This window comes from Bombina bombina, chromosome 3 (genome assembly GCF_027579735.1).
Source record: "Bombina bombina isolate aBomBom1 chromosome 3, aBomBom1.pri, whole genome shotgun sequence".
NCBI classification, from domain to species: Eukaryota; Metazoa; Chordata; class Amphibia; order Anura; family Bombinatoridae; genus Bombina; species Bombina bombina.
The window spans coordinates 93,385,891-93,408,281 of NC_069501.1; the positions used below are offsets into that span (position 1 = coordinate 93,385,891).

Genomic DNA, 22,391 nt, shown 5'->3' on the forward strand with positions numbered 1-22,391 from the left:
TATAACCCTAATGTGCCGCTAATATGAAGATATATGCTAAACACTGATGTTAAAGTAAAAATAGAGAATTCCTATACCTCTGATAGTTAATAGATCGGTTACATGACTACTAATAAACTGACCAAAAACGGGAGATGCACTGGACCCGCTGGACCTTGAATAGCTAAACAGGATATTTATTCCCAATAGTTAATAAGGTCAAACTTTGAGTTTAGGCCCTTGGGAATACGTGTTTCCAACTTGAAGATCCAGTACATCTCCCTTTTGGCCAAAATCTTCTTCTTGTCACCACCCGTGACCGGGGCTCGTATCCTTTCAATAATGCACCATCTCAGGGACTCTACATTCTTATTATGTCTAGTTGTGAAGTGTTGCACCAAGGGAGTACCTGCCCTCCCTAATGTAAGGGTAGAAAGATGTTCCCTGATCCTTGAGTTAGCATCTCTTGCTGTAAGACCCACGTATGGGACCCTGCACAAAATGCATTCCAACAAATACACAATGCAATCTGATGTGCAATTGAGGCACGATTGAATCTCAAAGACTTCCTTTGTCACGCAGGATTTGAAAGTCGTTGTGACAAGAGCATAATCGCACGGCCTACATTTTTTATGCCCACACCAATACATGCCCTTGTGTTTCAGCCAAGAGCTAGTGGGTTTTCCAACTTGTTTTAATTGAGTTGGTGCTAGTCTAGCTCCCAATGTATTACTCTTGCGAAAAGAACATTTTAAACCCCTCTTTACTGTCTCTTGTAAAGCATCATCTGCTGAAAGAAGGGAAAAATGTTTTTTGACAATTGCGCATACCTGTGAGCTGTGGCCAGTGACAAAATAGACTCCCTGCATAGAAGATTTGTCCTGTTGTCTTTCATTGAAAATGACTGATTGTCTATCAATGGCATCCACCTCTTTCCTAGCTCTAGTGATGTCCCTCCTAGAATACTTCCTCTCTTTTAGTCTATCCTCAGTCATCAGCAGCCACCACATAGTCAGCTGGATTACTGCAATTACTCTTAAGGCGTGAAAACTGACCTTTGGCCACCGCATATCTGACATGATCGGGATGGCTGCTGGTGGCGTGGAGAAGAGTATTTCCAAAAACTGGCTTGCGGTAAACATTGGAATCAATCTTTCTATTGTCATTGACAGTTAAAGTGACATCCAAAAAATTAATAGACCTTGAATTACTTTCATAAGTGAAACGGAGACCGTCACTGTTGTTTAAATAATCAACAAAATCTTTTATACAATGCTCCGGTCCACACCAAATCAACAACAAATCGTCAATGAAACGTCTGTACAGCCTAATGTAATGTCGAAAGGGATTCCTCTCTCCAAAGATGTGTGCCATTTCCCACCATCCTAAAACCAAATTTGCATAGGAGGGGGTGAACTTAGCCCCCATGGCTGTTCCACATCTTTGGAGAAAGAAATTCCCCTCAAAATGGAAAAAAATGTGTCAACAGAAATCTGGCTATTTCAACTACATATTTTGGAAATCCTCAGTATAGTTGGTAAAATGAAATAGAAAAAATTCAAGTGCCTTCAGCCCCATACCATGAGGTATGGAGGAGTATAATGAAACCGCATCTATCGCAAGCCATAAAAAATGGGTTTCCCATCTTGTATCAAAACCATGCATCGGTTCAAAAAGAGCCTGCTGCAAAAACTCTAACTCGATTAAGGCTCCAGGGAGGAGCAACAGGTTTAAACACAGGCCTGATTCTAACTAGGGCCTGAACAAAGGCTGAGCATCTGGTAAGTCTGCTAGATGTTTGTGCAAAAGTATAGGTAAGGCAGAATCTGACCCTTTTAGTATACTGACCAACAAAAACCTTTCTCTAGGCCATCTTGAAGAAAAGACGAAATCTGGGGAATCGTCACCCGGCTCCAGGAGAAACCCTTAGATTCGCACCAATAAAGCTATTTACGCCATACCTTTTTGATAAATCTTGTGAGTAACAGGTTTACTAGCCTGAAGCATAGTATCAATGACCACTTTAGACAGGCGTTCAAAGACAGTCAGCTTCAGAAAATCCAGGCTTGGATGGAGGAAAAAACCCTGAATTAGAAGGTCCTTCCTCAGAGGTAACCTCCAAGGAATTAGAGATGACATCCTTACCAGATCCTGCGAGGCTATGCAAGAGCTATTAGGATCACCGATGCCCTCTCCTGTTAGATACAAGCAATGACTCGTGAAGCAGTGTAAACGGTGGAAACAGATATGCCAGAGAGAAAATCCAAAGACCTGCTAGAGCATCTATCAGAGCGGCCTGAGGATCTCTGGACCTTAAACTGTACATCGGAAGCTTGACGTTTTGACGAGACGCCATCAGATCCAACTCTGGAACCCACCACCTGAGGGTTATCTGAGAGAGCACTTCCGGATGGAGAGTCCACTCCCCTGGATGAAAGGACTATCTGCTCAGAAAATCTGCCTCCCAATTGTCCACTCCTGGAATGTGGATGGCAGATGGGAGATAATTGTGAGCTTCTGCCCACTGCAGATTGCGAGTCGCCTCCTTCATGGCCAAGTAACTCCAAGTCCCTCCCTGGTGGTTGATGTAAGCCACTGAGGTGATGTCTGACTAGAATTTCATAAACCGGACTAAAGATAATAGAGGCCACGCTGACTGAGTTTTAAAGATTGCCTTCAAGTCCAAGATGTTTATGGAAAGAGAAGACTTTTCCCGAGACCACAGGCCCTGAGCCTTCAGAGAAAACCATAACGGTTCCTTGGCCTGACAGGCTGGCGTCCGTAGTCACATTCCCCCAGGAAGATCTTAGGAGGCAAGTGCCCAGAGACGGATATTTCTGTGACATCCACCACGAGAGAGTCTCTTGTTAGGGGGTCCAGATTTATTACCTGTGATAAATCGGAATGGTCTCCGTTCCATTGACAGAGCATGTAAAGCTGCCGCAGTCATAGATGTAACTGAGCAAAAGGAATGATGTCCATGGAAGCCACCATCAGATTAATCGCCTCCATGCATTGAGCCCCTGATGGACGAAAGGCAGATTGGAGAGAAAGGTAGGAAGCAAGAAGATTCTATTTTCTGACATTAGTCAGGAAAATCTTCATGGACAGAGAATCTATTATTGTTCCTAGGAACCTTCACCTTCCCCCATTGGAAAGTAGAAAAGACGACATCTCTGTATGAGAATGTGCTAGATGAAAAGATGACGCCTGAACCAAACTGTCTAGATAAGGCGCAAAGGAAATTCCCTGGGTTCTGGCTAGTGCCAATAGCGCCCCCAGAATCCTTGTGAAGATTCTGGGAGTCGTGGCAAGGCCAAAACGGAAGAGCAACAAACTGGAAAAGTTTTGTCCAGAAATGCAAACCGAAGGTATTGGAGATGTTCCTTGAGAAAGGGTTACATGTAGATACGCATCCTTCAGATCTATGGTAGACATAAACTGACCTTCCTGTACTAAGGGAAGAATGGAACAAATAGTTTCCATTTTGTTTTCAGGCATTCCTGAGACACCTTAGGTTTAGAATGGGACGAAAAAATGCCTTTTTTTTTTTTTTTTTGGGAACCACAAAAAGATTTGAATAGGAAACCTTGACCCTGTTCCTCCACGGGAACTTGAACAATCACTCCCAGGGATAAGTCCTTATAAAGAAAAATAGGGTCTCTTTCTTTAATTGGATTGTAGAAAAAAAACTTGAAATCTGCCTCGGGAGGACAAGATTTGAATTCTATACTGTATCCTAGAGAATACTTAAAAAAGGAATATCCTGCACAAGCAGCTGGATTCCAACTAACAACCTTTAAGTTGCAAAGCCACAAGATAACTAGTTTACATTGGGTGCTTGGTCCACAGCCCAGAGATCTGGGACTTAGCAGGATGCTTCTTGGAATACTTTTTCTTGATCCAAGGCTGTCCTAATTCAGCCAGACCAGCAACAAAAAAAAAAAAGGAAATTTAAGAGACCAAAGTAAACCATATCTCAATGAAGGAGATTATTCTTAAAGGCTAAGTCGCTCACCCTTGAGGACGGGAAACTGTCACAGCAATGTCAGCCTGTAGCTCTGTCTCGTTTGTTTTCTTCTATTTAAAAAAAAAAAAAAAAAAGTATGACATGAACCATATATGTCAGACATAACAAGTGTTGCCTCAATGTGAGGTAAAACTATATAATTATATGTCTTCAAATTCATGGAAAAAAAAATTTCATGATAAAAACCACACATGTTGAAATAAGTCCCCATACATACATAAAGATTTACACATGGGATCCCTGTACCAGACAGGGTAAACCATTATATATAAAACATAGGAATTGAGGGCACATAGTAAGCTAAGAATATTTCATGCTTAACCCCTTAATGACCGGACCATTTTTCAATTTTCTTACCCTTAATGACAATGGCTATTTTTAAATTTCTGCTGTGTTTGTGTTTAGCTGTAATTTTCCTCTTACTCATTTACTGTACCCACACATATTATATACCGTTTTTCTCGCCATTAAATGGACTTTCTAAAGATACCATTATTTTCATCATGTCTTATAATTTACTACAAAAAAAATAATAAAATATGAGGAAAAAATGGAAAAAAACACACTTTTTCTAACTTTGACCCCCAAAATCTGTTACACATCTACAATCACTAAAAAACGCCCATGCTAAATAGTTTCTAAATTTTGTCCTGAGTTTAGAAATACCCAATGTTTACATGTTCTTAGCTTTTTTTGCAAGTTATAGGGCCATAAATACAAGTAGCACTTCGCTATTTCCAAACCACTTTTTTTCAAAATTAGCGCTAGTTACATTGGAACCCTGATATCTGTCAGGAATACCTGAATATCCCTTGACATGTATATATTTTTTGTTAGAAGACAACCCAAAGTATTGATCTTGGCACATTTTGGTATATTTTATGCCACCATTTCACCGCCAAATGCGAGCAAATAAAAAAAAAAAAACTTTACATTTTTCACAATTTTAGGTTTCTCACTGAAATTATTTACAAACAGCTTGTGCTATTATGGCACAAATTGTTGTAAAAGCTTCTTTGGGATCCCCTTTGTTCAGAAATAGCAGACTTATATGGCTTTGGCACTGATTTTTGGTAATTAGAAGGCCGCTAAATGCTGCTGCGCACCACACGTAAATTATGCCCAGCAGTGAAGGGGTTAATTAGGTAGGTTGTAGGGAGCTTGCAGGGTTAATTTTAGCTTTAGGGTAGAGATCTGCCTCCCACCTGACACATCCCACCCCCTGATCCCTCCCAAACAGCTCTCTTCCCTCCCCCACCCCACAAATGTCCCCGCCATCTTAAGTACTGGCAGAAAGTCTTCCAGTACTAAATAAAAGGAGTTTTTTTTGTTTTTTTTATAAAAAAAAATAAAATATTTTAGCTGTGATGGACTCCTGCCTTAGCCCCAACCTCCATGATTCCTCCCCCCCCCCAGCTCTCTAACCCTCTCCCCTATCTAATTGCGGCCATCTTGGGTACTGGCGGCTGTCTGCCAGTACCCAATTTGCCCCAAAAACAAGTGTTTTTTGTTCTTTTGCTTTTTTTTATTTTTTCTGTAGTGTAGCAGCCCCCCACAATACCCCTATCCCCCTCCCCCTCCCAGATCCTTTTATATTATTTTTTTAAAAAAATATTTTCCCCCCCCTCTTCCCTCCTCATTGGTGTCAGTGTCAGTGCCAGCTAATGCGCGATCGCGCCCCCGCATGCACCCGGCGTGCACATTGCACTTCTAGGAACCGGATGCCGGGTAGCGATGGGCCGCCCACCCGCCTCCCTGTTACGCTCCCACCCACCAACGAACCGGCACCATCGCTACCGGTGCAGAGAGGGCCACAGAGTGGCTCTCTCTGCATCGGAGTCTTCTAAATGGTATTGCAGGATGCCTCCATATGGAGGCATCACTGCAATACCCTGAGAGCTGCTGGAAGCGATTGCGATCGCTTCCAGCACTCTCTTAGACAACTGACGTACCAGGTACGTCCATTGTCATTAACTGTTAGTTAATGCATGACGTACCTGGTACGTCAGTTGTCATTAAGGGGTTAAAGGGTCATGAAACCCCAAAATTTTCTTTCATGATTCAGATAGAGTATACAATTTTAAACAACTTTCCAATTTACTTCTATTATCTAATATGCTTCATTCTCTTGGTATCCTTTGTTTAAAAGCATATCTAGATAGGCTCAGGAGCTTGGCGCTAGCTGCTGATTGGTGGCTGAACTTGTATGACTATTTTTATTGGCTTACAAATGTGTGCAGCAAGCTCCCAGGAGTGCATTGCTGCTCCTTCAATAAAATATACCAAGAGAATGAAACAAAATTGATAACAGAAATAAATTGGAAAGTTGTATAAAAAGGAATAATCTATCTGAATCATAAAATAAAATTTTGGGGTTTCATGTCCCTTTAATATACATAAAACTGCCACTAGATGGCAGATATTACCAAGAAATTCATAATAAAGGAGCATTTTATATCCTACAAATTCAGAGAAAATGAAAATGAGGACAAGCTGAGCCCAAATTTCTTATAGAAACATATGAGTTAATACACATTGTTATAGACTTGAATGCATATGAAAACAAATGAAATATTAATGTTGCATCATATACATAAAAAACTGACACTAAATGGCAGACACTACCAAGATTCAAAATAACGATTAGCTTCATAATCCAATAAGAATCCCAGAAAAAAGTAGCATCTTTCCTAAAAACAGAGTCGCAAAGTCCTATGAAGAAGACTTAATAGTCAACATACACCAATTTAATATAAGGACTCCAGAAATATGCATAACCATAAATATAGCATGCAGTTTCCTTAGTTGCCACCAGATGGCGACCAATAATAGGAAAATAAATTATCTTCAAGAGAAAAAAACGTCCTGAAAAATAAAAATAGCATTTACATTTTCAGACATGGGGAAAAAAAAAAAAATTGAGTCCCCTTATTGTTAAATACATGAACATAACTATTGGGGATAAATACACATGAATATTGCACTTTACTCTGTTAAGAAGACTTGATGCACTCAAGCTTCAGATGTTAAGGCGGGAAACTTGGACCGTTAATGAAGCCAGTCAATTCCAAAATGGCGGTTAAAATCCTTGAAGCACAAAACATTTCACTGATCTAAATGAACAGATACTGTATCTGAGCCTGCAGATTTATCCGTGAAGAAAAACAGAATTGCTGCAAAAAAAATAATCTAATTAGAGCAATACCATACCGCTCTAACACCCCTACTAATAATTGCACATCCCATTCAGTAAAACGGATCTACAAAATTTAGAGCACTGCCATCATAACAGCCGACAACACTTTTCATTCGGCTAAACTCAGACTGCAGATATGTGCAGACACAAAATGTTTAAAAAAAAAAAATCGGTGGCGATGAACCCTTAGTGAGGGGGGAAATTTGTTCATTGATAGGAGTGAAACAATTCATACTGTTGAGGTTGTTAACCTGACAGATATAACAGTCAGAGCCCTAACTGCGCAGCCATAAAACAACCAGATTCATTAACAGTTACTAAACACGTGTAGAATAAATAAGAGCCCTTACAAAAAAAGCACCTTTTTTAAAAAAATCCGTAACCATGGACCATACAGGGATAGGAGGGAAGGGAAAAGCCATCAAGACACCCAGATCCCACACACCATAAGTCTTGGGCTTGTCTTGAATTGCTCAGAATTTGGAGCTGCAAAAATCCCGGTCCCTGACTTAAAAATCCAGAAGCTGCTCAGCCGCAATGTATCCGAAAAGAGGATAATTATATTTTGTATATACAAACCCCTTTTTAGAAGGTAACAGGTCCCACTAGGTCCCTAAATCTTAGTCCTGTTTCATGCTTTATTTTCCAGGAAAATGTGTATATATAAAATGTCTTACCCTCAAGGGAAACTTCTGCTGCGGAGCAGGCACAGCAGCTGCAGGTCTGATAGCCTCACTTGACCGCTAACAGGGATCTGTAGAAAAAGAAAGAACAGAGTAACCAACTCTGGCTTTCAACAAAAGGGTAGCAAAGTGTTAAAAGTAAAGCAAAGACTACCTCACCGCCTTCTAACTGCTAAAAGCCACCAATACTCTTACTCAAGAGATTGTCTTGGACAAAGCTAGACCCCAATCCTTGCTTGCAGGGAAAGTACCCATAAAAGGATTAAATTCTTCAGACATCAACTTCGCACAACCTCTATTGACAGAGGCAAAGAGAATGACTGGGTGTTATGGGTAAGAGAAGTTACACTTAACAACTTTGCTGGGATGCTATTTGCCTCCTCCTGCTGGCCAGGAGTTGAGTATCCCACTAGTAATTGGAATGACGTTGTGGACTCTCCACTCCATGTCATAGGAAAGAAATATACTTTCTAGTAATAGTAGTAGTAGTAGTAGTTCTAGTTTAGTGAGAACTCTGTCTTGCGGGTGAATACGGGTTATATAGGTAGATGCACTATTTACCAACTGATCTTCACTGCAAGCAACAAAGTGCTCATTGTTTTGCATACTTTTTTAAATAACTAAACTGTTTGCTTGTGGTACTTTTTAGTTTGCTAATGATTGTATATGTTGATTACAAATCCCTTTAGCTAAAGTTATATTTTTTTTTAATTAAAGAAAAACAAAAAAGGTGAAAATATTTAGTTTTCAGTAGGGATGTGCTTTTTTTTTGTTGTAGACGGAATAATTCCTGTAATAGATCCCAACACCAAGATCTGTGGGGATCTTTTACAAGAATCAATACGGTTACAAAAATATCCGAAGGGCACAAGCCGCTGCTTACTCCAGCATTCAGATCCTCACAAATAATCAGAATGTTGTCAAGATCGTCTCTTTGGAAAAGATGGACTATCTGAAGGGTGTTTTACATAAAGTCAAATTTTGTTTCCTAAATACCGAGACGGCCACTTATTATTCATAAATGTATTTTGTTTTGATGTATGCTTTGAAAATATGATGTAAGCCATAAATTCTACTGTTTATATTTTAGCTGCTTCCTAAGCGATTGGATTGGCTAGGAAATTCACATGCCAGAAGTTATGAAGAAATGGTAATTTTATTTATGTAATTGGTTTTGTTGAATGTCTTTTGCTTTTCAGATCTGTTGGAAAGATGTATATGTACATTTGTTTTAATATACAGTATATTACCAGCGAATTGTAAAATTGCCCTTGCCTATATATACTTCTTTCAAAAAGCAAATATGAGCAGATGGTTTGTTGTAATAAGTTTGGAAGAATGTTAGAGCCAGCAAAAAGTGTGTGTGTATATATATATATATATATATATATATATATATATATATATTTATTTTCCTTCTGCCTCTGGCCTTTTTTCTATGTCAGAGGGCTATGCTGTTTGCATTTTTTCCCATTCCTGAAACTGCCATATAAGGAAATTGATAATTTTGCATTATATGTTGTTTTTTTCTCTTACATTTGCAAATGTCTCAATCTGATCCTGTCTCAGAATTTACTGCTTGATCCCTGTTGCCTGATAACGGTTCTACCAAAACTAAGTAAACTTGTGGAGATTATACCTCCAGCTGTGGTTTGTAATAGTTGTCATGATAAACTTTAACATGCAGAAAATGTATCCATCAGTAGTAGTTCATTACCTGTTGTTGTTCCCTCAACATCCAATGCACAAGATATATCTGTAAATTTAAAAGTATTTATTTCTGATTCTATTCAGAAGGCTTTGTCTGCTATTCCGCCTTCTAATAAACGTAAAAGGTCTTTTAAAACTTCTCATAGTTGATGAAATTTCAAATGACCGGCAACATACTGATTTATCTTTCTCTGATGAGGATCTATCTGATTCAGAAGATCCTGCCTCAGATATTGACACTGACCAATCCTCTTATTTAAAATGGAGTATATTCATTCTTTATTAAAAGAAGTGTTGATTACATTAGATATGGAGGAAACTAGTCCTCTTGATATTAAAACTAGTAAACGTTTAAATTCTGTTTATAAACCTCCTGTGGTTATTCCAGTTCCTGATGCTATTTCAGATATGCTTTCTAAGGAATGTAATAGGCCTGGTACTTCTTTTATTCCTTCTTCAAGGTTTAAAAAATTGTATACTTTGCCAACTGTTAGATTGGAGTTTTGGGAAAAGATCCCCAAAGTTGATGGGGCTATCTCTACTCTTGCTAAACCTACTACTATTCCTACGGAAGATAGTACTTCTTTTAAAGATCTTTTAGATAGGAAACTTGAATCTTATTTAAGGAAGGCTTATTTATATTCAGGTCATCTTCTTAGGCCTGCAATTTCTTTGGCTGATGTTGCAGCTGCTTCAACTTTTTGGTTGGAAACTTTAGCACAATAAGTATCGGATCATGATTTGTCTAGCATTGTTAAATTAATAAAACATGCTAATAATTTCATTTGTGATGCCATTTTTGATATCATCAAAATTGATGTTAGATATGTCTTTAGTTATTTTAGCTAGAAGAGCTTTATGGCTTAAATCTTTGAATGCTGATATGACTTCTAAGTCCAGATTGCTATCTCTTTCTTTCCAAGGTAATAAATGATTTGGTTCTCAGTTGGATTCAATAATTTCAACTGTCACTTGGGGGGGGGGGGGGGTGTTGGTAAATCTAAAGCTTCTAACCGTTTTCGTTCCTTTAGACATAAGGAACAAAAATCGAATCCTTCCCCAAAGGAATCTGTTTCCAATAAACATGAGATGGCATACTTGACAAAATAATAGTGAAAGAAAATATCAGTTAAGTAAATACAGTGATGTAAACAATATACAGAATGGGTAAAGATGAAATATGTACTACTGAAACCTCCATTTTACAATTTGAAAAGTTTACATGGTTGACTATGTAGCTGGTCACTCATAGACCCTGTGATATAGGAAAGATCAGTGGGATATGATGATCATGTTTACGACCCAAATGCTTCTGATGACACTTAGTAGATGTGAACCTACGACTATAGTTGTAACAGCAAATTTATAATTTTATGATATTAGTATAAAAATACAGTAGTGATAAGATCCCATTGGGTCTGATGTCGCATAATAGAAGTGCCGATAACTGAATTAATAGTATAAGGTAAGGTAATAACAATAAGAATAAAGGTATAAAATAGAGTCAGCGGGGTAAGCACAAATTGGCATGAAGGGGTGGCCTCCGATCCGTCACTTGATCGTGTCCCTCGTCCTGAGGGAGCTTTTTTGCCTCAGGCTAAAGAGTCTAAGGGTAAATTTAAAGCTTCTAACCGTTTTCATTCCTTTCGACTTAATAAAGAACAGAAATCTAATCCTTCCCCTAAGGAATCTGTTTCCATTTGGAAGTCTTCCTCAATCTGGAATAAATCCAAGCCATTTAAGAGATCTAAACCAGTTCCCAAGTCCGCATGAGGGTGCGGCCCTCATTCCAGCTCAGCTGGTAGAGGGCAGATTAAAATTTTTCAAAGATGTTTGGATCAATTCAGTCCAAAATCATTGGATTCAGAGCATTGTCTCTCAGGGGTACATAATGTGAACCCAGAGAAAGCTCAGGCTTTCCTGAAGTGTGTTTCAGTCCTGGAGTTATCTGGGGGTAATCATGCCGTTCCTTTTCAGGAACAGGGTCTGGGGTTTTATTCAAATCTATTCATTGTGCCAAAAAGAGAAAATTCATTCAGACCAGTTCTGGATCTAAAAATCTTGAATCGTCATGTAAGAGTACCAACATTCAAAATGGTGACTATAAGGACTATTCTGCTTTTTGTTCAGCAAGGGCATTATGTCCACAATAGACTTACAGGATGCATATCTTCATATTCCGATTCATCCAGATCACTATCAGTTCCTGAGATTCTCTTTTCAAAACAAGCATTACCAATTTGTTGCTCTTCCTTTTGGCCTATCGACAGCTCCAAGAAGCTTTTCAAAGGTTCTCGGTGCACTTCTCTCTGTAATCAGAGAGCGGGGTATTGCGGTGTTTCCTTATTTGGACGATATCTTGGTACTAGCTCAGTCTTTACATTCTGCAGAATCTCACATGAATCAATTAGTGTTGTTTCTTCAAAGACATGGTTGGAGGATCAATTTACCAAAAAGTTTTTTGATTCCTCAGACAAGGGTCACCTTTTTAGGTTTCCAGATAGATTCAGTGTTCATGACTTTGTCTCTAACAGACAAGAGACGTTTAAAATTGGTTTCAGCCTGCCATGTCAATCATCAGGGTGGGACTCACAGTCCTCAGGCTATGAAAGAAGTATCCCGGATACTTGTTTGGGCGGAATCCAGCTCCTGTCTAATTTCTGTGGTCTATATCCCAGGTATAGGCAATTGGGAAGCCGATTATCTCAGTCGTCAAACTTTACATCCGGGAGAGTGGTCTCTTCACCCAGATGTGTTTTCTCAAATTGTTCAGATGTGGGGGCTTCCAGAAATAGATCTGATGGCATCTCATCTAAACAAGAAACTTCCCAGGTCCAGGGATCCTCAGGCGGAAGCAGTGGATGCATTGACACTTCCTTGGTGTTATCAACCTGCTTATATTTTTCCGCCTCTAGTTCTTCCAAGAGTGATCTCCAAAATCATCATGGAGCAATCGTTTGTGCTGCTGGTGGCTCCAGCATGGTCTCACAAGTTTTGGTATGCGGATCTTGTTCGGATGTCCAGTTGCCAACCTTGGCCACTTCCATTAAGGCCAGTCCTTCTATCTCTAGGTCCGTTTTTCCATCAGGTTCTCAAATCATTAAATTTGAAGGTATGGAAATTGAACACCTAGTGCTTAGTCATAGAGGTTTCTCTGACTCAGTGATTAATACTATGCTACAGGGTCGTAAATCAGTATCTAGAAAGATTTATTATCGAGTTTGGAAGACTTACATTTCCTGGTGGTGTTCTCATAAATTTTCTTGCCAGTCCTTTAGACTTCCTACAATTTTAAAGTTTCTTCAGGATGGTTTGGATAAATGTTTGTCTGCAAGTTCCTTGAAAGGACAAATCTCTGCTCTTTCTGTTTTATTCCACAGAAAAATTGCTCAACACCCTGATATTCACTGTTTTGTACAGGCTATGGTTCGTATCAAACATGTTATTAAATCAATCTCTCCTCCTTGGAGTCTTAATTTTGGTTTTGAAGGCTTTACAGGCTCCTCCGTTTGAGCCTATGCATTCTTTGGACATTAAACTACTTTCTTGGAAAGTGTTGTTCCTTTTGGCCATCTCTTCTGCTAGAAGAGTTTCTGAATTATCTGCTCTTTTTTGTGAATCTCCTTTTCTGATTTTTCATCAGGATAAGGCAGCTTGGCGGACTTCATTTAAATTCTTACCTAAAGTTGTGAATTCTAACAACATGAGTAGAGAAATTGTTGTCCCTTCTTTGTGTCCTAATCGTAAAAATTCTTTGGAGAGATCTTTACATTCTTTGGATGTGGTAAGAGCTCTGAAATATGTTATTTGTTATGTTTTCTGGCTCCAGAAAAGGTCAGAAGGCTTCTGCCGTTTCTTTGGCATCTTGGTTAAAGCTTTTGATTCATCAAGCTTATTTGGAGTCTGGTAAATCCCCGCCTCAGAGAATTACAGCTCATTCTAATAGGTCAGTTTCCACTTCCTGGGCTTTTAAGAATGAAGCTTCAGTTGATCAGATTTGCAAAGTAGCAACTTGGTCTTCTTTGCATACATTTACTAAATTCTACCATTTTGATAATTTTGCTTCTTCAGAAGCAGTTTTTGGTAGAAAAGTTCTTCAGCAGCTGTTTCAGTTTGATTCTTCTGCTTATAATTTAAGTTTATTCTTTTCGTTTATAAAATTAAACTTATGATTTGGGTTGTGGATTAATTTTTTTCAGCGGAATTGGCTGTCTTTTATTTTTTATCCCTCCCTCTCTAGTGACTCTTGCGTGGAGTTCCACATCTTGGGTATTGCTATCCCATACATCACTAGCTCATGGACTCCCTCCAATTACATGAAAGAAAACATAATTTATGTAAGAACTTACCTGATAAATTCATTTTTCATATTGGCAAGAGTCCATGAGGCCCACCCTTTTTATGGTGGTTATAATTTTTTTGTATAAAGCACAATTATTCCAATTCCTTTGTTGATGCTTTTTACTCCTTTCTTTATCACCCCACTTCTTGGCTATTCATTAAACTGAATTGTGGGTGTGGTGAGGGGTGTATTTATAGGCATTTTGAGGTTTGGGGAAACTTTGCCCCTCCTGGTAGGATTGTATATTTCATTCGTCACTAGCTCATGGACTTTTGCCAATATGAAATAAATGAATTTATTTGGTAAGTACTTACATAAATTATGTTTTTCATCGCGTTTGTCTGTTGACAAAAATTGCAATGGATTTTCGTCATAGTTTTCGTCCTATTACCTTAGTCTTTATTTAGTTATCATTTTAGTATTCGTCACGAAAAACCAGCAGCTGACGAAAACTGTCGAAAATGTTTCGGCAACCAAATTAACACTGCTCTAGAACTTCAAAACTTATTATATACTCCTTGAGGTTTATTAACCTGTTTTTTTTTTATTTATGGTATTATGGTTTAAACATGCATTACAGATTTAACTGTTGTGGTATATAACGTGTCTTTATCTTAAAATTAAATACAACAAAATTTTGTAAATAAGCAAGAAGATAGCGTGGTTTTTTTTTTTTTTTTTTTTATTATTATTTCTCTCTCGCCTGTCTATATCACACATACTGTGTGTGTGTCTATATATCTATACAAAACACAGTAGTAATGGAATGCACTCTCAAAACAGACTGGGTACACATCCCTGCAAAACTGACAGCTCACCAACATTCACAGAAAGCTTTTAGAGACTCGGGCAGTTAACCTGAGTGCAAAGCCCATAGTGAAAATTACAACATATAGAAAGTCTTTTCTCTTGGAAGCACACAGCTAGATTAAAAGCAGAATGGAAGTTAGTTACAGCATTTGGCCAAATGGTGATAAGCCCAGGACCACATCAAGGTCTTTTTTTTTTTTTTTTTTTTTTTTTCCCCTGGGTCCCTAACCTACAGCCACACAATGCATGCCTTCAACCAAACATACGAATATACAAACAAGGATTAATAGGCCCTTTGTAATTTCTCTAGACACATACAAAACACACAAATTGACTGCACTCTTAAATCAGACTGGGAACACATCTTATGACCCTGCAAAACTCACAGCCCTGGTTGCTTGCCAGCACTCACAGAAAGTTGCAAAGCTGTCAGGGACTCAGGCAGTTAACCCCAGACAAGCCTTGGTGCAAAACTCATAGGGAAAATTACAAAATGAAATTACTGCAACACATAGAAAGTCTGGCATGCTCTATAGATATATTATAATATACATATCTAAATATCATAAGGTTTCCAAAACCTTTTTGTTCTGGTGTGCTAATAAGGGAATTATTTTAAAATCTAAAGTTTTTGTAGTACAGTTTTATCAGCCAGTTGGAGTCAGATTTTGGCCTTATCCATCTTATATAAGAAGATATTGAAACTTTCTGTTCAGGCCTTAATCAGAATTAGACTGGTTATTTGACCAGTAACAACTCTGTGAAATCTTAATCTGGTTTTGAGGGTCCTTCAAGCCCTTCCATTTATTTTGCATCAGGACAAAGGTAGTATCTACAGATACTATCAACTAAATTTGTGGTTCCTTCTTTATTCTCAGCTCCTAAGAGTTCTAAGGAGTGACTTTTTCACAACATGGATTTTGTGAAAGCCTTAAAATTCTATCTTGAAGCTATGTTTATCAATTTTTTTGTACTTTGCAAGGGTCATAAGATACAGCATTTAGCTTAGTTGCTTGTCTGACAAAGCATATTTATAAGGCATACCTGGTTGCAGGTAAGACTCCCTCCTCCCTCAATACTGCTCATTCAACTAGAGAAGTTGTCCCTTCTTGGGCCTTCAGTAATGTGGCTTCCATAGAACAGATATGCAAGGCAGCTACTTGGTCATCATTACATGCTTTCACAAATTTACCACTATGGTGTGTGTGCCTGGCTTAACTGTTATATTACATGGTTGGTTGTGGACTTCACTGTTTGGGTTTAAATCCTACATGTGATGTCAGTGGACTCTCACCATCTTATGAAAGAGAAAACTACATTTATGCTTATCTAATAAATTAATTTCTTTCATGAGTTCACAAACCCCCACCCTTTCTTTTGTACAGTTGGAGGCAATACTTGTCTTGCACTTATTTTGCCTCTCTTTCTTTCTTTCTTGCTTTTCTCCATCTACTTGACCATAGATATCTATGACTGAGTGGAACAGCGGAAGGGATTAAAGCTCTGCTTTGTACATAAGCATACATTTTATGGGAAAGGGGTCCAAATAGTTCTATTTTTTTTTTTTTTGGGTGAGGGGGTGTGGCACCTTTAGAAACAATTACTACAACCATTCCTCTTTATGTTGATATATATACGAGATATATAGAGTGGTTATTACCCCTTTTCTTTAGCTTAGCTTTGAGTCCTGGTCTCATTTGGGAATAATACGACAAATACTGATATAATGGAAGAAATATGGCCGGGGGGGGGGGGGTGTTACATTTTTGTGATTAGTCAGAACTACTTGTGTGGAATCCATAGTTGTCATGTTTATTTAAACAATATCCAGTAGATTAGTATTTGAAACATGAGGTGGCTTCAAAAGATGGTTGCTGGTATTAATGCACAGTCTATTAACAGATTCATAAAATATAATAAAATATAATTTAATATGCCAGATAAGTGTGTATATATATATATATATATATTTTTTTTTTTTTTATCTACTTTAGGTTTTGATGAACAAACATGTCACTACTGACCATTTACTACAAATATGCCAACACATGGCTTCTCTTCTTGACAAAACCTCTTCACCCAATACTTCTAAAACAAGTTTTGTCCTGTCTTCTGGGAATCAGACTTTACTGCGGACACTGAAAGGTGTGTGTGTTTATTTATTTTTTCCTTTTGTGCTGCCTATTTTAAGTCAAAATTTCCCCGTTTCCATAGAAGCCTCCAAACCCAGTAACTACATCATACCTTGATCCTTTTAATGGTTCTATTTGTTCCCCTGTCAACATCTTTGCCAACACAACCATTAAAGAAGTCTATATCCAAGAATTGTTAACCACTTTCTTTCAAGCACTTTCAGTGAACTTTGCCATATTATGTGCTTCATAATGACAAAATAATTAGTATGTATAGCTCCACTATATGTTGGATGTTCACCTCAGCACAATTTGGAAACAATTATTACATTCTGCTAAGTTCAAGTAAATATCTGTTTTTTGCACATTTTTCGTGGTATATACTGGGAGAGTCAAGAGAACCAGAAATACATTTCTGCGTCTTGGCTTCTAGTTAATAACCCGGATTGATTAATTTTGCCTTTTTTATGTTGTGTCTGAGTCCTCTAAGATGAACCACTTTTATGGGGGTATAAAGGGTCCTGTATTCTTGAGCCTTTAAAGTAGTAAAGAGGGAGCGGTCCGTTTCTGTCTATCGGTCTTTAAGTAGGAGAATCTCAACGGTTAATAAATAGAATGAGATAAAACCAATAAATGTCTTGTTTAGTTTCTTGTTATATATTGTGCAATTTAAAATAAGTTGTAACTAGCCTTAACCTATTTAGAACGCAAGAATGGTACATGGAGGAAGGAGAGATTTGCAGCACTACACAGAGGAAGACCACCTGAAATGCCAGTTAATTCTATTGGGCCACCAAATGTCGGTATGTTGACTTTACCTTATTACTAGTAGATGGCTAAGTGTTATAGTGCCTTAATGTACCCTTTTGTGTTATGTTATAGTGGATGTTCATTATGGGAAACACCTCACTGGAACTGTCCGTTTTACATCTGCATTTCCCGGAAACCTTTATCAACACATAAAGATGCACAGGCGAATCCTTGGTCACCTGTCTGCTGTTTACTGTGTTGCATTTGACCGCACTGGTAAAAGGATTTTTACTGTAAGTTTCTGTTAGTATTTTGAAAAGGAATCTAATTTGTATGTATTTTTGTCTTTTTTAAAAGGTATTTCTATATTTTATGTTGACTGCACTGGCACCTATGGTATGACTGACTGTCAAGTTAGGCTGTGCTTACTTGGTGTTGGTATGTCTGCTGCTTAAGTTTTAAATGATGCTGCAGCTGAATGACAGTGGCATGAGCATGTCTTTTGATATTTCTGTAGTGTGATTTGTGTAAGATTAATCTCATTATGCAATGCAAACCTAGCAATGTATGTTTGAGTATATGTATGATGTATGCAAGTATATGTAATTTTAAATGTGATATTAGCATACATGTATATGACTTCTGTGTAAAGATTGTGTGATTGTTCATCTGAATATATTAGAGTTGTATGTTTGTGCTCCTCTGTATCCACAAAGGTCGGTGAATGAGTCCTTCACATTGTTCTTGTGTGATGTAAGAATACTGATGGAACATTTTATCTTTTGTTTGAGGTTCACTAATGTTTTCAAACTGTGTTTGCGATTTTGCCATACACTGTGTTGTCTTGGACATTTAAGGGCAACAGCAATGTGGTAGGCGCATCGGCGTCACAGGTGACATTTCTTCAAAAAATTCAAACTCCAAAAAAATGTTCAATGCAGTATTTGCCCCTCTTTAGCCATGGGATTTTAAACCTAGCCATAGCCCTACCCATAACCATTTTGTTGATACTTGCCTAACATGGTTGATCAATAATATTGCAGCAGTGGGATGTCTGTATAGGCAAGATCACTGCTCTTGACATTGAAACATCAAATTACATAACCTCAACAATGTGCATCATTTTAGATGAGCTTATTCTTTAATAATTGCCACCCTATTTTAAAATAATCTCCCACTAATATTAAAACACTTTTTGTTGTCCTGGTATGGTTACTGTAACCATACATAAGCCAGGCATCTAAACGACATAAATTTAAATACCTTTCTTGAGTTTTTGTTGTATTTGTAGTTATTATAGTCTGTTTATAAAATATGTATTTCCTTCTTAATATGAGGAGAGTCAACGGTTTCATTCCTTACTTGTGGGAATTACTGAACCTGGCCACCAGGAGGAGGCAAAGACACCCCAGCCAAAGGCTTAAATACCTCCCCCACTCCCCTCTCCCCCCAGTCATTCTTTGCCTTTCGCCACAGGAGGTTGTCAGAAGATACGGAGTAGTTCCTTATGAAGGGTAGTACCCTTCGGAATGGGCCTGGAGTTTTAGGTAGTCTTGTCAGCCTCTCAGTGCGAGCATTGACGAATGTTAAGGTCTGGAGATGCAGGGAGAGTCTTTCTGCGAACCCATCCAGACTCTTAAACAGCTCCTAAGCAATCAGTGTTGACGAGTTTCACTGCCTGCTTCTATCTCTTAAGTCCATGTCAGGAGCGATGCTACAAGACTGTCAAATTTTAGAGGCTGTGTTTCTGTTCCACGGCATAGATTCCGGTAAGATAGTTTCATTTTTTTATACGCATTTGATAACGCAAGAAGACAGGGTCACAGTGTGACTCCTTTTATCTAAATGGAATCAAAGGTTAATGTCTCTGGAAGGGGATTATTGAACAGGAGGGATTAATCTTATATTTTAAATATTTTGTTTATGCTGTGACATGTGTGAGATGAGGCTCAGGCAGATGTTGGAACGTACAGGTTTTACTTTCATTTTGGAGCGCTGTGCAGCCTGTTAGGCTTGGCACCCTTTTAGTGGTGCAGGGGAGGTCCTGCATGGCGTACCATGTGACCAGGTGTGGTCACATTGATTCTCTTCTTCCCGACCGTGCGGTTGTCTGTAGACGAAGCGGTTTCTCTCTTGGGCCTGGGTCATAGGAGGTGGTGAATGCCGCAGCCATTGGGGGTATAAAGGTGCCATTTATATTTGTCTATAGTCCTATTTATAAGCGCAAGCCATGGAGGACTCTGATACGTTAGAGGATACTCCCTCTTTACCTAAATCTAATGCCTATCTATATTGTCAGGAGGCCACGGTATACCCGCCTGCTAAATTATGTTCCACATGCCTTGATAAAGTTAATTATCAAAGAAAGCTAATATGTTTAGTACTACTGAGCCTTCTACCTCTGAGGAGTATCCGTCTTGTGAGGTGCGCACCCTACAGTTATCTCCTAATACACATGCAGCTTCCCGTAGCACTACTATTCCTCCATCTGGAGGGGCCCCTTTACTGAACAGTTACAGACGGCAGTCTCTGCGGCTTTAGTGCTTTACCTTGCCCTGCTAAGCGCAAGAGAAAGGATAAATATTGCTATCCTTCCAAGGGGTCATCTACTAGATTATTGGATTTATCTGATTCAAGACTATCCGATGATGAAGACGCCTCTCATACTTCAGAGGATGCTCTTTCCGGGTCGGAATCTGCTGCCTCTAAGCCTCCAGCTGCAGAGGAACCAGACTTTAGATTTAGGATTGGACGCTTATGCTTTCTGATAAATTAAGTTTTGGCTACTTTAGAGGTTCCAGAACCTAAATTACATGAGGAACCTTGTATTCCTAAATTAGATAAAGTCTACGAGGCTTTTCTAGGGTGTTTGATGGATCTCTCCGCCCTGGGTGTCATTGTATCGGTACTTCCAGCAGAGAGAGGTCTGAGATACTACTCAAACCTGTTTGTGGTCCCAAAGAAGGAGGGTACTTTTCGTCCAATTCTGGACCTAAAGTGTTTAAACAAATTCCTGTCTGTCCCCTTGTTCAAGAGGGAGACAAGGTCCATTCTTCCTTTAGTCCAGGAAGGACAATTTATGACCACGATAGACCTAAAGGATATTAGAACAACATCCCTAAGTTGGGATGAGCAAGAATGAAATGCCTCTAAACACAATTGAATGGATTATAAGGAAAACGTCTAAGAGTGATTTAAAGTTTAATTTTTATTAATACATTTAAAAAAAAAATATATATATATTATATTATATTATAATATAATATATAATATAATATATAATATAATATATAATATCTAATATAATATAATATAATTATATATATATATAATTTTTTTTTTTTCCGGTGGCCGCTGGATAGATAATGCTTTGTCGAACAAGGCCCCTGGTATACAGGTAAAATAATCTGGAAAGTGCTAAGCCCCCTTGTTAACAATTTCTAATCGTAAGTAAGAAGATGGAATATTTTTATCGTTTTTGATTTTATCCTTTGTGCATTACTAACAAAAAAAATATAGAAAAACAGTACTACAAATGTAATAAATCTAGTATGCAAGTTATTTGCTGGATATGCTAAAGTTGTCTGAAGTTCTTAGATACTGTGTTGCCAAGTATAATCTAACTTAAATACCAATTTGCATACCGGCTCAGGTTGTTTAGAATTAGGTAATGCTACCAGTTATACTAAAAAGAACTGCCATCCAACCTGTGCTATTACATATACAATTTAAACTTATTTTTTTCTCCTTATCTTCTTTTTTACGGTACTGATAATGGTAGGGGTAGCACCATTTGCTTACCCAGATAAAATATTTTTAACGGTAAATGTTATAAGTATGTTATGAAGCCCAAAAGTGGCTGTGTGACCAATGAATTGATTATAATTGTGAGAAAAGGCTATTATTCAACAATTTTAAGCAACCAAAGTGGAGCACAATAAAAAATAAAGGAGCAAACTCCCCCTATTAAGGTCAAGTTTCACAATCGCTTCCTCAGAGGTAATTGGGGTCATGGTGTCCTGCATGGACATCATCCCCTTTGCCAGATTCCATCTCAGACCTCTTAAGCTGGGCATGCTGAGACAGTGGAACGGAAATCATTCAGATCTGTCTCAACAGATTTCTCTGGACAGCCTTTAGAGAGAATCGCTCTCCTGGTAGGTCTGTCCAGATCACCTGTCCCAAGGGACGTCTTTGAGACCATCCTGGGAGATTGTGAATACGGACGCTAGTCTCACAGGATGACTCATGCAAGTCCCTAGCTCGGGTGTACCAAAAGGCCTTAAAGAGGGATAGAAGTGAGTTGTTAAAACCAAAAACAAATGTTACAACTAACCCCTATTAGGTTTATACTCCCCTGAAAGTGCTCAGATTCAAAATATTTTTTGCAAACATTGGCAAGTGTTAAAAGCAGATGATCAGTTAAATACCCTAATTACAGAGAATCCTATGTTTACATTTAGGAGATCTAGAAACATAAGGGATTACCTAACAAGAAGTAACTTTAATAGAAACGCCAATAAAAAAACATTATACGAAGGCTCAGTTTAGTGTGGCTCATGTAAAGTATGCAGGCATATGGTAAAGAAAACGACAATGACCGATAGGTTCAATAAAACTTGGTTCATTAATGAATACATTAATTGTAAAAGTACCAATGATATTTATTGTATTTCCTGTAGTTGTAATTTCTTCTATGTTGGCATGACTACAAGGTCACTGGTCACCAGAATTACAGAACATTTGAGTAATATCAGAA

The 22,391-nt window shown here is 38.3% G+C and overlaps 1 protein-coding gene across 1 annotated transcript in view; it reads left to right on the forward strand.

The window, feature by feature from the left end:
* BRWD1 (bromodomain and WD repeat domain containing 1) overlaps nt 1-22,391 on the forward strand; it is a gene marked incomplete in the record, with an annotated part of 1,309,461 nt that overhangs the window by 58,075 nt on the left and 1,228,995 nt on the right. Inside the window, 4 exon segments of the mRNA XM_053705925.1 lie at nt 8,979-9,038; nt 16,745-16,895; nt 17,587-17,685; nt 17,765-17,925. Coding sequence (XP_053561900.1) covers nt 8,979-9,038; nt 16,745-16,895; nt 17,587-17,685; nt 17,765-17,925 — 471 coding nt within the window.